We start from the raw sequence: 15,113 nt of genomic DNA on the forward strand, positions 1-15,113 counted from the left end.
TGAAAACTAGAAAGCTGAAAACGGGGCAAGTGTTGTTCTAACTCTGTTCAGGAAATATGGGCTTTGGCCTCAAACAGAGCTGGGTTTCTTAGTTGCTCACTAGCTGGCCATTTCTCCCCTTCAAGCATCAGGGTCCTCAGCCACAACACTGGAGTCTTGCCAGAGTCCAGTAAGAGAAGCAATGAAACCTCCCCCTGCCTTTTTTGTTTTTTGTTTTTTGTTTTTGAGACAGGATCTAGCTCTGTTACCCAGGCTGGAGTGCAGTGGCATGATCATAGCTCACTGCAGCCTTGAACTCCTGGGCTCAAGTGATCCTCCTGCCTCAGCCTCCCAAGTAGTTGGGACTACAGGCACATGCCACCACACCCAAAATACTCGCCTTATAACCTAAAATGCTGGCTCATCAACTTTCTGCTGTCACCTTGGAGATTTGTAACCACACATTAGCAGGTGTGCACACGTGTATACGGGCATGAGCACCTGCTGATGGTCTTCAAAGCACAGGGGCAGGTGTAGGTCTAAATGGAGCCTCTCAGAGCTGGGTGCAGTGGCTCATACCTGTAATCCCAGCACTTTGGGAGGCAGAGGCGGGAGGATTGCTTGAGGCCAGCAGTTCTAGACCAGCCTAGGTGACATAAAAAGACTCTACAAGTCTCTACAAAAAATTAAAAGAATTAGCCAGCATTGTGGTGTGTGCCTGTAGCCCTAGCTACCCTGGAGGCTGAGGTGGGAGGATCACTTGAGCCCAGGCTGCAATGAACTATGATTATGTCACTGCACTTCAGCCTGAGTGACAGAGAGATCTTATCATTAAAAAAAAGTTACTATTATTTTTTGAGACAGAGTCTCGCTCTGTCGCCCAGGCTGGAGTGCAGTGGCGCGATCTCAGCCCACTGCAACCTCCTCCTCCCAGGTTCAAGCAATTCTCCTGCCTCAGCCTCCTGAGTAACTGGGATTACAGGCATGTGCCATCATGCCCAGCTAACTTTTGTATTTTTGGTAGAGACTGGATTTCATCATGTTGGCCAGGCTGGTCTCAAACTCCTGACCTCAAGTGATCTACCCGCCTCGGCCTCCCAAAGTGCTGGGATTACATGCGTGAGCCACCACACCCAGCCTTATTTTTGTTTTTATTAAAAACTTTTTTTAGGCCGGGCACAGTGGCTCACACCTGTAATCCCAGCACTTTGGGAGGCCGAGGCAGGATGATCACCTGAGGTCAGGAGTTCGAGACCAGCCTGAACAACATGATGAAACCCAGTCTCTACTAAAAATAAAAATATTAGCCCGGCATGGTGGTGGGCACCTGTAATCCCAGCTACTTAGGAAGCTGAGACAGAAGAATCGCTTGAACCCGGGGGGGCGGTGATTGCAGTGAGCCGAGATCGCGCCACTGCACTCCAGCCTGGGCAACAGAGCAAGACTCTGTCTCAAAAAAAAAAAAAAAAAGTAAATAAATGGAGCCCCTTGGGCTCCATTAGGGACTTGGGCTTTACAGTGCACTCTTCCCTCAGTTCTGTCCTCTGTGATTGTTTCCCTACTGAAGGTTAAGAAACCGAGGGTCAGAGGAGAGGAGTGACTGGCCCAGAATGACTCAGCTATGAGGTTGTCAAGCAGGGATTTAAATTCCCATCTTCTGAATTCATATCCAGGCATCCTCCCTCCTACCCCAGGCCATGGCTCTCAGGCATGTCCAGCTGCTCCTGTGATTGTCCTCAGCAGAGCATGTCTCACCCTCTGTTCTGGAGGGGTGGGGCCTGGGTCTTGTTTCTTTTCTGACTCTTCCTTAATCTCTCTGGGTCTCCATAACCTCCCTTACTAAATGTAGGATAATATCAACACCTGCCGAAGAAAACCTTCTAAGCTTCTGCTATCGCTTGAATATTCGTCCCCTCCAAAACTCATGTTGAAACTTAATCCCCAGTGTGGTAATATTGAGAGGTGGGGCCTCTAAGCAGTGATTAGGTTATGAGGGCTCTGCCTTATGAATGGATTAATACATTCATGGATTAATAGATTAATGGTTTAATGGATTAATGGGTGATTGTGGGAGTAGGACTAGGGGCTTCTTTTTTCTTTCTTTTTTTTTGAGACAGGATTTTGCTCTATTGCCCAGGCTGGAGTGCAGTGGCACAATCTCAGCTTACTGCAACCTCTGCCTCCTGGGCCCAACAGTCCTCCCACCTCAGCCCCCCGAGTAGCTGGGACTACAAGCGTGTACCACCATGTCTGGCTAATTTTTGTATTTTTTGTAGAGATGGAGTTTCACTATGTTGCCCAGGCTGGTCTCAAACTCCTGAGTCCAAGAGATCTGCCTGCCCCCGCCTCCCACAGTGCTGGGATTACAGGTGTGAGCCACTGTGCCTGACCGTACCAGTGGTTTTATGGGAAAAGGAAGGGAGACCTGAACTAGCACCTCAGCCCCACTGCCGTGTGATGCTCTGAGCCCCCTGGGGACTCTGCAGAGAATCACCAACAAAGTTCTCACCAGATGCACCCCCTTGACCTTGGGCTTCCAGGTTCAGGTATTCCATTATAAGCAACAGAAAACAGACTAAGCTCCCTAGGAACTCTCAGGTGAATTTCTCTGTTTTAATAGTTACAACAACAACAACAACAACAACAACAACAGCCATTTGAGGAGGGCTTACTCTGCCAAACACCTTGCTGAGTGCTTTACATTCATTGTCCCATTGAAGCCTCAGAAGAATCCCACAAGCTTGAGACCTCATAAAGAATAATTTTTTTTTTTTTTGAGACGGAGTCTCGCTCTGTCACCCAGGCTGGAGTGCAGTGGCCGGATCTCAGCTCACTGCAAGCTCGGCCTCCCGGGTTCACGCCATTCTCCTGCCTCAGCCTCCCGAGTAGCTGGGACTACAGGCGCCCGCCACCTCGCCCGGCTAGTTTTTTGTATTTTTTAGTAGAGACAGGGTTTCACCGTGTTAGCCAGGATGGTCTCGATCTCCTGACCTCGTGATCCACCCGTCTCGGCCTCCCAAAGTGCTGGGATTACAGGCTTAAGCCACCGCGCCCGGCCAAGAATAAATTATTAATAAATTAGATCATACATTCCCATTTTGCAGATGAGATTTTTTTTAATGCTCAGAGAGGTTAAGAAACTTGTCCAAAGTCACAGAATAGCCAAATCAAAACTTGAACCCCAACCCTAAGTGCTTACCCACCATACCAAACTCCCTAATATATGTATCCTATAACTGAGTCTCTGGTTTGGGGGTTTACATTTACAGGGAGCCACATCAGTGCTGGAGGGCCTCTCCACCCCCACTCCCTGACTCCCAAGCTACACTGACCAGGGCAATCCTATTCTTAGACCCCACGAACCCCAGAGAGGTCAGCCTGTCCAGCCCCAGTCTTTGGGCCTTCTCCAAGAGGTACCCCCCAGAGACCCCACTCGGGGCGGGAAATGGGGCCACTGCCCCCACTCCCCTCCCCCATTTCCCATTGTCCTCCTTCCTGAAAAGCTGGTGGAATTCAGAACTTTGACCCTTCCCTGTGGCCCCAGCAGTGACTCAGGTTTTATGAGGGGCAGAGATGAAAGAGACTGAGGCCCTGGGAAGCCTGACCTGACTCCAGGACCGCTGGTGGCTATGACAGTGTCAGGGACAGGGTTCCTGGAGGGGGGGACCCTGGAAGGTGGAGGAGTTAGATAGAGCCCTGGTCCTTTTCCCAGGCCAGGGCTTCCTGAGAGCGGGACATAGCCAGACACCAAAGGCTCTGGATTTGAGCCTCTCACTGAGGCCCCAACCCACTCCTCGGTCCCCATTAGGGAGCTCCCTTTTTCCTCATGCAACCCCTGCCCTCCTCGCTGGGACTCCTCCCAAATGAAGTTTGATGCCCTCGCTGAGCCCCTCCTAAGCCCCTGTCCATCTGCTTCCCACTCTCTGAGCTTCCTTGTCCCTGATGGTGCTTATAGTAAGTGGCAAAGCCTGAGCTCTAACTCATTCATTCATTCAATTACTCACTCATTCAATGCTAATTGCGTCACGGGATGTGCTAGGCCTTGGCTAGACTCAACCAGAGCCAACTTTCTCATGAAGGGTGGCATATTAAGAAACTAGGGGTCAAGGAATTAGACATAAAAACAGGGACATTTGGCCAGGCGCGGTGACTCAAGCCTGTAATCCCAGCACTTTGGGAGGCTAAGACGGGCGGATCACGAGGTCAAGAGATCGAGACCATCCTGGCTAACACGATGAAACCCCGTCTCTACTAAAAAATACAGAAAACTAGCCTGGTGAGGTGGCGGGCGCCTGTAGTCCCATCTACTCGGGAGGCTGAGGCAGGAGAATGGCGTGAACCCGGGAGGCGGAGCTTGCACTCCAGCCTGGGTGACAGAGCGAGACTCCATCTTAAAAAAAAAAAAAAAACAAGACATTTGGAAAGCGCCATAGGCATCAGGAAAGCGACAGGAGAGCAATGTTAAAGGAAGCAGTCAATCATCAGATCAGATATTGTCAATGACCTCCTACTAATCAGAATTTAACATCTTTCTCAACCAGCCCAACCCCTGGACAACACCCTTGATAGCCAGTCATTCCACAAGCATGTGGTCATTGGCTTCTGCCTGCATACCTCCAGGGACAGGGAGGTCACCACTTGACAGTTCACCTGCCCCGTCCCTGAACAGTCACGACTGCTAGAATGTCCTTCAGACTCTGCTGGAATGTGCCTGCCTATAGATGCCCCCTTTCGTCCTTGCTCTGAAGACATACCCCAATACAATGACCCAGGATGCCTCTCCTGGGCCAGCAGAAGGGCCCATTCCCAGAGCCCTTTCTTCTGCAGGGCCCCAGACCAGAAGTGGATTTGTTGGCAGCGTGACCTGTGACCTCCAAACAAGGCGTGTGGAGCTGGGAAGGGAGAGGCTGAGGAGGGAATGGGGGGAGTGTGGGAAAGAGCCTTGTCTAACCCAACAAGTCCTGGATTCTCCCCACTTACCTGTGAGTCACCCCCAAACTAGGCCAAACCAGTCCACAGGCCCACATGCAGGCAAACACATGCTGTGTCACACAGACGCAGTCACAGACACACAGAAAGATACCAACACAGACCCACAATCACACAGGTACAAAGATACATCTAGACGCCTACAAAAACATACACAGAGACACACACACAAATACACACTCACCCAAGAAATACAAACACACGCAAGCACTCAGAGCCACAAGAGACACACAAATCATGTACACACAGAAACACAGACACAATGACACACACGTGCACACATTCACAATACACACACAGTCAGTTCACAGCCACAAGCTCTCTTCTCCTTGAAATTCACCTACCCCTGAACGTGGACACATATGCTTGGATGCTCAAGTATCTTACACATTCCCACTGGCAGTCCCAGCTATGTCCCCCTTCTTCCCCACTCCCATATTTGCCAATCTTGGCCCAGAGAATCTTCTTCCAGGAAGGGGACATAGAAGGATGATGTTTTTGGAGGTCACCTCCTCCCCACTCTAAGTGAGCCCCAGCCTCCCACCTGAGTCTGTCATTATCCACCTGGGCCCAAAATAGCAAGGTAGTGGCAGATAGAAACCACATCCCCCCAGCTAACCCTACTTCTCTTTCCCGTCCCCCTCTCCAAGGTAGCCTCCTCCATTCACCTTCCCTTTCTCTGTAGCCCTTCTTTCCCAGCCCCTGACTTCTGGGGCATCCAAGCAGGTCTCAGAGCCAGCCTGGGTCCTACATCTCCCTCTTCCTTGGCACGGAACCAGTCACACTGACCCCTGCTTGGAGGACCCCAGCATCCTTGATTCTGCCTCTGCTACCACAACACTGCCCAATCCAGCGCCATGGGAGCCCAGAAAACCCTGGAGCCCACACAGCAACCTCACCCAACCCTCCACTCTCTGCACAGGGCCAAAGAGGCTTCTTCCAGGCAGGATGGAGCAGTGGTTAGGGCATAGGCACTGGAGTTATAGAAACCGAAGTTCAGATTCTAGCCCCTTCACTTTCTAGTTGACTTTGAGCAAGTGACTTAACCTTTCGGAGCCTCCTAGAATTAGGTGGCAGGGGTTGGGATTAGTCCCTACCTCATGGGGTGGTTGGGAAGATTAAATAAAAGTATGCTTAGAAGGCCGGGCATGGTGGCTCATGCTTGTAATCCCAGCACTTTGGGAGGCCAAGGCAGGCAGATCATGAGGTCAGGAGATCGAGACCATCCTGGCTAACATGATGAAACCCCATCTCTACTAAAAATACAAAAAATTAGCCGGCGTAGTGGTGGGCGTCTGTAGTCCCAGCTACTCGGGAGGCTGAGGCAGGAGAATGGCGTGAACCCAGGAGGCAGACCTTGCAGTGAGCCAAGATCGTGCCACTGCACTCCAGCCTGGGCAACAGAGCGAGACTCCATCTCAAATATATATATATATATATGCTTAGAAAACAAATTTGCAAATGACAGCCACCCCATCATTCTTAAGCCCCCTTCAAAACCCCATCCCAGGCTCATTTCCTCTTCAGGGTCATCCCTGGGAGGTTCCATGTTCATCCTTCCTTGATGAGTTTTGGGGGACACATCCTTCCACCTCTGCGCCCCCCAGGCAGATGTAGGAGAGTCATTTCAACACAAATAAAACTAAGCTTGGGAAACTCGACGCCTGCTCCTTTGGCTTCCAGCACAGAGCCAGGTGGGGTAATTATTGCTGTCACTGAGAGGTAATTAATAAGCATCCCTGCTATTTTGGCACCCCCAGTCTCTGGAGTTCAAAGTATATTCCTGTAACCACCTCCTCCTTCCTCATTTTCAGCTACCAAATCCTCTCAACAATTCAAGGCCCCGAGAGGTTAAGCATCTCTCCCCGGACACCCAGCACCTAGGCCGGGTGCCAATTCCCAGGCTGGGTCTCTGGCCTCCTGAACAGAACTGGGGAGTGGTGAGTGCTGCGGAGAAGGCGACCCCCCTTCCTGCCCATCCTGTCCCTGACAGGCTTTCCCCTTCCTCAGATGGACAGTGAGGGTGAGCAGCAGTGGGTTCCAGGAGGTAGCCTGTGGGCAAAGGGAGGGAGAGGAAGGAAGGGTTGGAGCAGGGAGGGAAGGCAGAGTCAACTCAGGGTCCTGAATGAATGAGCGTAGAGCTGGAGAGGCTCAGGGAATAGGCAAAGTCTCAAGATAGGGCAGCCAGGCCAGTCTCCCCCAGTCTCCCCTCCCATCTCCCAACAGAGACCGACCACTACTCACAGTCTGTGTGGGGACCCAGGTGTCCCGCCAGCCTGGAGCTCCTGCTGCTGGGCCGTGCTCCCCTGATGCGACTGGGCTCTCAGCTGGGGTTCCTGGAGCGGGGCCGGCTGGCACCCCGTGATGGGGCGGGGCCCATGGGGAGGCTCCCACCAGCCCTCGGATTCCTCAGGGCCGCAGGGGTGTGGAGCTGGTTGGGCCGGTTCTTTACCCTCCTCCCCAGGTGCTTGCCTGTGCCCCAGCAGTGTGACAGTGATGTAGTAGCGGGTCCTCCTGGAAGAGGGACGCGTGTGTAGGGTCTGGGCAGGCTCTGGCAAGGCAGTCCCTGGGGTGGCAGGCTCGCCCTTTGTCCCCTCTGCCCCGAGGAAGGATGCAGGGTGGGGCAGCAGGGGTGCGTCTTCCAGGTTGCTGGGTGGCTCAGGCCTCAGAGGGACCTCTGGGGCTATGGGTGGAGACTGCTGACAGGTGCAGCCTGAGGGTCCCTGCTCCCCATGTTCAGGAGCAGGCTCTGGGTATGTGGGGTGCCTGGCACTAGCAGGTTCTCCTGAGGCCACTTCCAAGGCCAGGCTCTCAGGCTCCACGGAGGCACAGCTGGCCAGGTCGAAGGCACTGCCTACCGCTGGCCTCTGTAGGCGCCCGAGGCACTGAGCAGGACCCCCCGAGATTCCTTGTTGCTTCCAAATCCAGAGATCACCATGGCCTCCTACATGGATGTCCCATTCTGAGCAGCTCTGGGCTTGGGCCTGGGCGAAAACAGAGACAGACATTAAGAGAGGCAGGGGCACAGTGACAGCTCCCCTTGCCCTCCAGGCACCCCCGGTACCTGGTACCTTCCCTGTCACAGGGAAGCTGAACAGGGCCCTGACACCAAGGTAAGTTGCCCTAGGGAGAGGCTGCTAAGCCACCAGAGCTAGACAAAGGGACAGAGCTCTGGGAAGGCCCTTCAGCATTTAACTCCCCACTTCCCATTCTACATAAGAGGAAAGCGGGGCCCAAAGAAGGCGACGACATGACTAAGATCACACAGCAAGCCAGTGAGGGCTCCCAACTCTCAGGTGCCGCACTCTCTACCAGGTGACAAGGCACCCAGGGCCTGGCCGGCCATGCCTCCCAAAGGCTGGGGACCCCAGCTTCCTCGCAGTCCTGAGGTGCTTCCCCACCCTGGGGCTGAGAGCTGGGCAGGCAGGCCTGCCTTAAGTGCCCATGGCCTCCACCCACTCCAGGCTAACAGAGAGACTGCGGCCACCTCTCTTGTACCCTCCCAGCTTAAGACAGCACGCCTGGGAGGATGTACCTGGGACGTAAGGGACCAGGGAAGAAGGTTCCCCTGAAATGGGACAACATCTGACCTCTTCTGCTGTCTTCCCCTGAGGTCCAGCCTGGCTGTGGGGATAAGAGGAGAGGGCTCAGCACCCCAGACCCAGATAGACACTGCCCCCAAAACCACCCATTTTAAAAGATGGGCTGTGTCCTTGGCAACAGAGGAGGTCAAAATTCCTCTGAGCAGGGGTCCTTGCTGCCAAATGCCTCAATCTACTCATCTATGAAACAGACACAGCCTCTCATTCCCCAGGGGCTGACCACCTCAAGAGGCAAGAGCACAGTGATGAACCTGGAGGCTTGGATCGAGGCAACCTGGGCTTGAAGCCCAGCCCTGCTGCTTCCTATAATAGCTGCAATACCGTTTGCATTTCAGTTTCCTCATGTGGAAAATGGGTGTGATAATAACAGTACCTGCCTCCTGAGAGTGTAGTACAGATGGTACAAGATAGTCCATGCAGAGGGCCCAACACATAACAAGTAGGCAATTAAACACTGGCAATTACTCATGGTATTCAAGACCCAAGAGAGACACATGGCTGCTTAAGCCACCTCCAGAGGAGGCAGGCCTCACTCCTCCAAGGGAAGAACACTCTTTCACTGTTCAATTCAGGGCTCAGGTCCCCACTGCAGATGAGGAAGCTGTGGCAGGAGGTTAAGCCACTAGCCCAGCCTCACCCCTGAGGGGCCATGCCAGGAAGTGGGGAAAAGGGACCAAAGATGGAAGGCAGTCAGGCCCAACAAGGGAATGGAGAGAAGTGAGGCCCCTCTGCCCCTACATCCCTCCCCAGAAGATCCCAGCTTTAGGAAGTCACATTTCCTGAAAGTCCAGGCCCCAACCACGCAGGATGTCCCACATCCATTATTTTATCTCCCGCAACAGCTTTGAGAGTGGAGCATCATTGTCCCCATTTTGCAGAAGAGAACACTGAGGTTTCAAGGAGGAGAGCGATCTGCCCAGGGTCACATGGTGGATCAGTGGCAGAGGGAGGACTGGAGCTCCAGTTGTCTGACTTGTCAGTCCGGGTTCTCACAACCTGCTCAGCCCTCCCAGAGCTCCTGCCCTCCCCCACTCCCCACTCCCCTTTGGATTTTCTCCTACCTTGAGGCTGACATTGCTGGTGGTAACCTGGGCTAGGTCAGAGCAGCTCCGGTCATCCCAAGGCCTGGGAAGGAAGCACAGGGGGAAGAGAATGAAGTAGCTTCCTCCTGTGCCAACACTGTCACCCCCAGTCTGGACCCAGGAGTCCTCTCCCCCAACCTTTTTTTTTTTTTTTTTGAGACGGAGTCTCACTCTGTCGCCCGGGCTAGAGTGCAGTGGCCGGATCTCAGCTCACTGCAAGCTCCTCCTCCCGGGTTTACGCCATTCTCCTGCCTCAGCCTCCCGAGTAGCTGGGACTACAGACGCCCGCCACCTCGCCCGGCTAGTCTTTTTTTTTTTTTTTTTGTATTTTTTTAGTAGAGACAGGGTTTCACCGTGTTAGCCAGGATGGTCTCTATCTCCTGACCTTGTGATCCGCCTGTCTCGGCCTCCCAAAGTGCTGGGATTACAGACTTGAGCCACCGTGCCCGGCCTCCCCCAACCTTTTTTCAGGGCCCACAGCACAGCAGAATGAACTCCTAACACATTTTGGGGAAGGTCTATGTGGCAGCCTCCTCTCTGTTCCCTCTCCCAGCTGTCCACTTTACTCCCAGATGCAAAGAAAGAGACAGGAATGGGCTCGGTTGCAAAATGGGGACTGGGCCTGTTATGGGACTGGAATACAGAGAAAGACAGTGCCCCGATAATGCAAAAGTTGGCCGTTTGCTGAGGCCCTCCTGTGTGCCAGGCTTGGCACTAGGCATTGTGCCTACATGATCTCCCCTAAGCCTCACAGTAATCCTAGAAGGTAGATATTAGTGCCCCCTGTTTTTCGGATACAGAAAGTGAGGCCCAGAGAGGTGAAATGACTTGCTTAGACTCCACTCCAAAGGTTGGCTGGACACCACAGCATGAATGGGGGCCAGGTGGGAAAGTGCCTTGGCTCCTCCTCTGCGCACTCCATACCCCCAGCAATCAGCAGGGGTCAGAGGCCCCTGCCTCGGTACCAGGGTCCCATTCCCAGGGCTGGTGAGAACGGAGAGCAAGTGTAGCATGGCCAAGAATCATCACTCTGTCTGCAGAGAGCCTGAGCAACCCCTCCCGGCCCTGCCCACCTCTGACTCATTTGCACCTCCAAGTCCAGAGAGGGAGGGGCAGTGCCGCCTGGGCCTATAGGGCAGGCTTCTGCCAGACAGGGTAAAGGGGGAGGGCGTGTCTTCCAGGCGGGGGTGGGCAGGGCACTGGCAGGGTGTGGACACCCCGGGGCACCCAGGCTTCCAGGCATAGGGTGGCTAGGCCCTCCTCTCCTCTCTCTTTAGGGTGAGAGAGCAGTACAAATCCCTGCCCTCATTTTGCCCCCACCACACCCCCACTCCCCCTGGCGCAGGCTGAAGACAACTGTGCCATGATAAGATCAGAACAAATTGCCGGGTAACTGGGCAGACACACAAACACCCACGCATGAGAGCACACCCCATGCTCTTCACGGATGTAGGGCCGGTGAGCTGCGGGGCTCTCGGATTCTCAATACTGCCTTCCCTGCCTTTCGACCTGGCCTTCCATAGGTTTTTAAAGTTTAAAAAACTTTAAACAGAAGTTTTTCCTTCTGTTTAAAACATTTTAAAGTTTTGGCCGGGCGCGGTGGCTCAAGCCTGTAATCCCAGCACTTTGGGAGGCTGAGACGGGCGGACCACGGGGTCAGGAGATCGAGACCATCCTGGCTAACACGATGAAACCCCGTCTCTACTAAAAAATACAAAAAAACTAGCTGGGTGAGGTGGCGAGCGCCTGTAGTCCCAGCTACTTGGGAGGCTGAGAGGAGAATACATGAACCCGGGAGGCCACCCCAGCCTGGGCGAGGAGTAAAGCTGCAGACTGCCTCAAAAACCTTTAAAGTTTTAAAGGGGCCAGGGCGCAGTGGCTCAAGCCTGTAATCCCAGCACTAGAGTCGGTGAGAGACGGGATGGATCAATGCAGGTCAGAGATCGAGACCATCCTGGCTAACACGTGAAACCTCGCTCTCTACTAAAAATACAAAAACTAGTGTCAAGGAGAAGGCGATGCTTTAGTAGTCCCAGCTTACTCGGGAGGCTGAGGTGAGAGAATGGCGTGGAACCCGGGAGGCGGAGTTGCAGTGAGCTGAGATCTGCCACTGCACTCCAGCCCGGCAGAGCCAGACTCTGTCTCAAAAAGTTTTAAAGGGGCACAAGGGGCCAGGCGTGGTGGCTTATGCCTATAATCCCAACATTTTGGGAGGCCGAGGCGGGTGGATCACGAGGTCAAGAGTTCGAGACCAGCCTGTTCAATATGGTGAAACCTTGTCTTTACTAAAAATACAAAAATTAGCTGGGTATGGAGGCACGCACTTGTAGTCCCAGCTACTCAAGAGGCTGAGGTAGGAGGATTGCTTGAACCTGGGAGGCAGAGGCTGCAGTGAGCCGAGATCATACCACTGCACTCCAGCCTGGGTGACAGAGTGAGACTCCATCTCAAAAACAAAACAAAATGAAAAAAGAGGGCCCAGGCCTGGTAGCTCACACCCATAATCCCAACACATTGGGAGGCCAAGCCAAATCACTTGAGCTCAGGAGTTTGAGACCAGGCTGGGCAACATAGCCAAATTCCAACTCCACAAAAAATGAAAAGATTGGGTGGACGTGGTGGCGTGTTCCTAGCTACTTGGGAGGCTGAGGCAGGAGGAGTTTGAGGATGCAGTGTCCTATGATGGTGATACTGCATTCCAGCCTGGGTGACAGAGCAAGACCTGATTCTATTAAAAAATAAAATAAAATAAAATAAAATAATCAAAATAAAAGAGAGCCGGGTGCAGTGGCTCACACCTGTAATCCCAGCACTTTGGGAGGCTGAAGCGGGCAGACTGCTTGAGTCCAGGAGTTCGAGATCAGCCTGGGGAACATGGTGAAACCTTATCTCTACAAAAAATCAGCCAAGCATGGTGGCATGTGCCTGTAGTCCCAGCTACTCAGAAGGCTAAGGTGGGAGAATCACCTGAGCCTGGGGAGGTCGAGGCTGAGATGCGATAGTGCCACTGCACTCCAGCTGGGGCAACAAACAGAGCAAGATTCCATCTCAAAAAACAAATAAGTAAATACATAAAAGACATAAGAGCACAGGGAATGTTCCACATTAACATCCAAAATTGTGGTACCTTGATACATATATTTTTATGCTTCAAGATACTCATACACACTTATTTGATCAACTACAACACTCACACACACACACACACACACACACAAAACCCCTCAGACATCAGCTACCAGTGCGCAGGCTCAGAGAGGTAAAGCAATCTGCTCAGGGTCATATAACCAGTGGCACCTACAGCTAGGAGCTAGGCCCCCTGGCTTGCAGTCTGGCAGTCTCTGCAGGCAACAGAGCTTCAGAAATATGGGCTCTGGAGTCAGACTGCCGAAGCCTGTGTCCCGGCTACACCACATCCCAGCTGTGTGACTTTGGGCAGGTGATGTGACCTTTCTGAACCTCCATTTCCGTATCTGAATCATGCAGAATACCTGCTTCATAGGGCTGCTGTGAGGATTACGTGAGATAATCCAGGTGAAGTATGAAGCATGTGGCAAATAAAGGCTTATTGTTGTTACAATCTAGAGCTATCTCCGGGGTGGGGACGATGGAAAAACCTCTCCGTGGCATCTAAGGGCAAATGCAGTACAGTCTCAGATGGAACCTGTCAGGTTCATGACAAAGGGATATGAAGATCAGCTGTGATGTGAGAATCAAAGTCCACAGGGGAGGAACTTTGCCCTTAAACTGTCTCTGCCTGCCTGACTTAGGAAATTGTCCACGTAGGTTGTAAAGTTTTAAAAGAGCACAGGGACCATTCCACATTCACATCCAAAATCGTGGTACATTAACACACACACGTATATATATATATTTTTTAGACAGTGTCTCGCTCTGTCGCCAGGCTAGAGTGCAGTGGCTTGATCTCGGCTCACTGCAACCACCGCCTCCCGGGCTCAAGCGGTTCTCCTGCCTCTGCCTCCCGAGTAGCTGGGACTACAGGAGCCTGCCACCACCCCCGGCTAATTTTTGTATTTTCAGTAGAAACGGGGTTTCACCATGTTGGTTGGCCAGGATGATCTGGATCTCTTGACCTCGTGATCCGCCCGCCTCGGACTCCCAAGACACACATATTTTTATGCTTCGAGAGATATACATACACGCTTATTTGATCACTACACTCTCTCTGTCTCTGTTTGACACACACACACACACACACACACACACACACACACACACACACGGTCTAGGGCCCAGGGGCGCCCCACTCGGCCTTTCTCCATTTCCCCTCACCTATCCCGAGACGTGGTCTCCGAGGTCTCTTTCCCGCTGTGCTCCCTCCGGACCCCTAACCCAGCCAAAAAGCCGGCCAGGCAGGCCCCCGGGCCTCCGCACCGCTCGGTCATGGCGAATGAAAGACCCGGGGCTCGGCCGTCGGAGCACCTTACCGCCGGGGCTACCCGCATCCGCTGCATTTGCGGAGAAATGCCTCCTCTGGCCCGCCCCGCTGAGCAAACAGCGGCCCCACCCGCAGCCCATGCGGGCAGTGACCCGATCCAGATGCTGCCCATGGCCTGGGTCACTCTCCAGGACCCCCTAATCTCATTGTTCTCTCCCCACCTCGGACCGCAGACCCCAGACTTTCCGCAAGAGCCCAAGCCCCCACCCCGGGGGCGTGGTTCTCCGCCCGGTCCGCGCTACATCTTCAAGCCCCTGGAGGCGCCAAGGCCCCACGCAGCCCCAGGTGAGCTAGCCGAGAGCAAGACCTGCAGGAGGCCGGACAGGGAAAGTGGCCTGGGGCTAACAGAGACCGGGAGGCGGAGCTGAGCGAGGGGGCTCCCCCAGGAGCAGGAAGGGCTGGACACCGGGACAGGTCCGGGGGGCGGGTCCGGAATGGGCGGGGTCTTGCCCATTGGGCAGGGTCTGATGCGAGTGGTTGGCGTCCCGCGCGGGGCCCAAGGTGTGACACGGGTGGGCTTGGAACCGGGACCTTAGCTACTGGTGGGCCGAAGTCCACCCTGCCATCGTTCTGCCGTGGTCAGTAGGGCTTGCTCCTCCCTGTGGGAAGCACCTACGGCCGGGAGCGGGCATCTCGTCACCACCGCGGTGGAGAAGCTGCACAGAAACCCACGGGGTGCGGACGACGCCACCTCCTGGAAGTCGGCCAGAGAACCCCACTCTGTCCGCAAATCGCTCTTATTTAGTAACAACTGTCATTGATTGTGATCCTAACCAGGGCCTCCTGCCTCCCAGGCAATACCCTTTTCCGCCTGGCGCTGCCTCTCTGACTCCAGTGGGGATGGGGAGCACTTTGTACATTTCAGGGGATCCTCTGGGCCTACAGGGAGAAGGGCCATCAGGCCTCAGCTCCCCAGGGTCTCTGCCAGTTCTTCTCTGCCTGTAGCCCTTATCTGGCTGCAGCCTCCATGCCTTCCCTGAGCCTGGCACCTTGTTAGCCCAG

General features: G+C 53.8%; 1 protein-coding gene across 9 annotated transcripts in view; it reads right to left on the bottom strand.

Moving 5' to 3' along the window:
- Positions 1-9,510, bottom strand: part of CRYBG2 (crystallin beta-gamma domain containing 2) — a 35,990-nt gene extending 26,480 nt beyond the window's left edge. For 2 of the 9 annotated variants that reach the window (XR_002521788.2, XM_021937931.2), the window contains exon 1: positions 7,213-9,500. Coding sequence is in view for 6 of the 9 variants with exons in the window: in XM_021937931.2 (XP_021793623.2) it covers positions 7,213-7,976 (764 nt within the window). In the remaining 3 variants the exon portion in view is untranslated. Of the gene's footprint in view, positions 1-7,212 lie in introns of all 9 variants that reach the window. The other 7 variants (XM_021937934.2, XM_021937947.2, XR_002521791.2 and 4 more) reach the window with 6 other exon arrangements.
- Between the last annotated feature and the right edge of the window lie 5,603 nt (positions 9,511-15,113).

This window comes from Papio anubis, chromosome 1, assembly GCF_008728515.1.
Source record: "Papio anubis isolate 15944 chromosome 1, Panubis1.0, whole genome shotgun sequence".
Taxonomy (NCBI): Eukaryota; Metazoa; Chordata; class Mammalia; order Primates; family Cercopithecidae; genus Papio; species Papio anubis.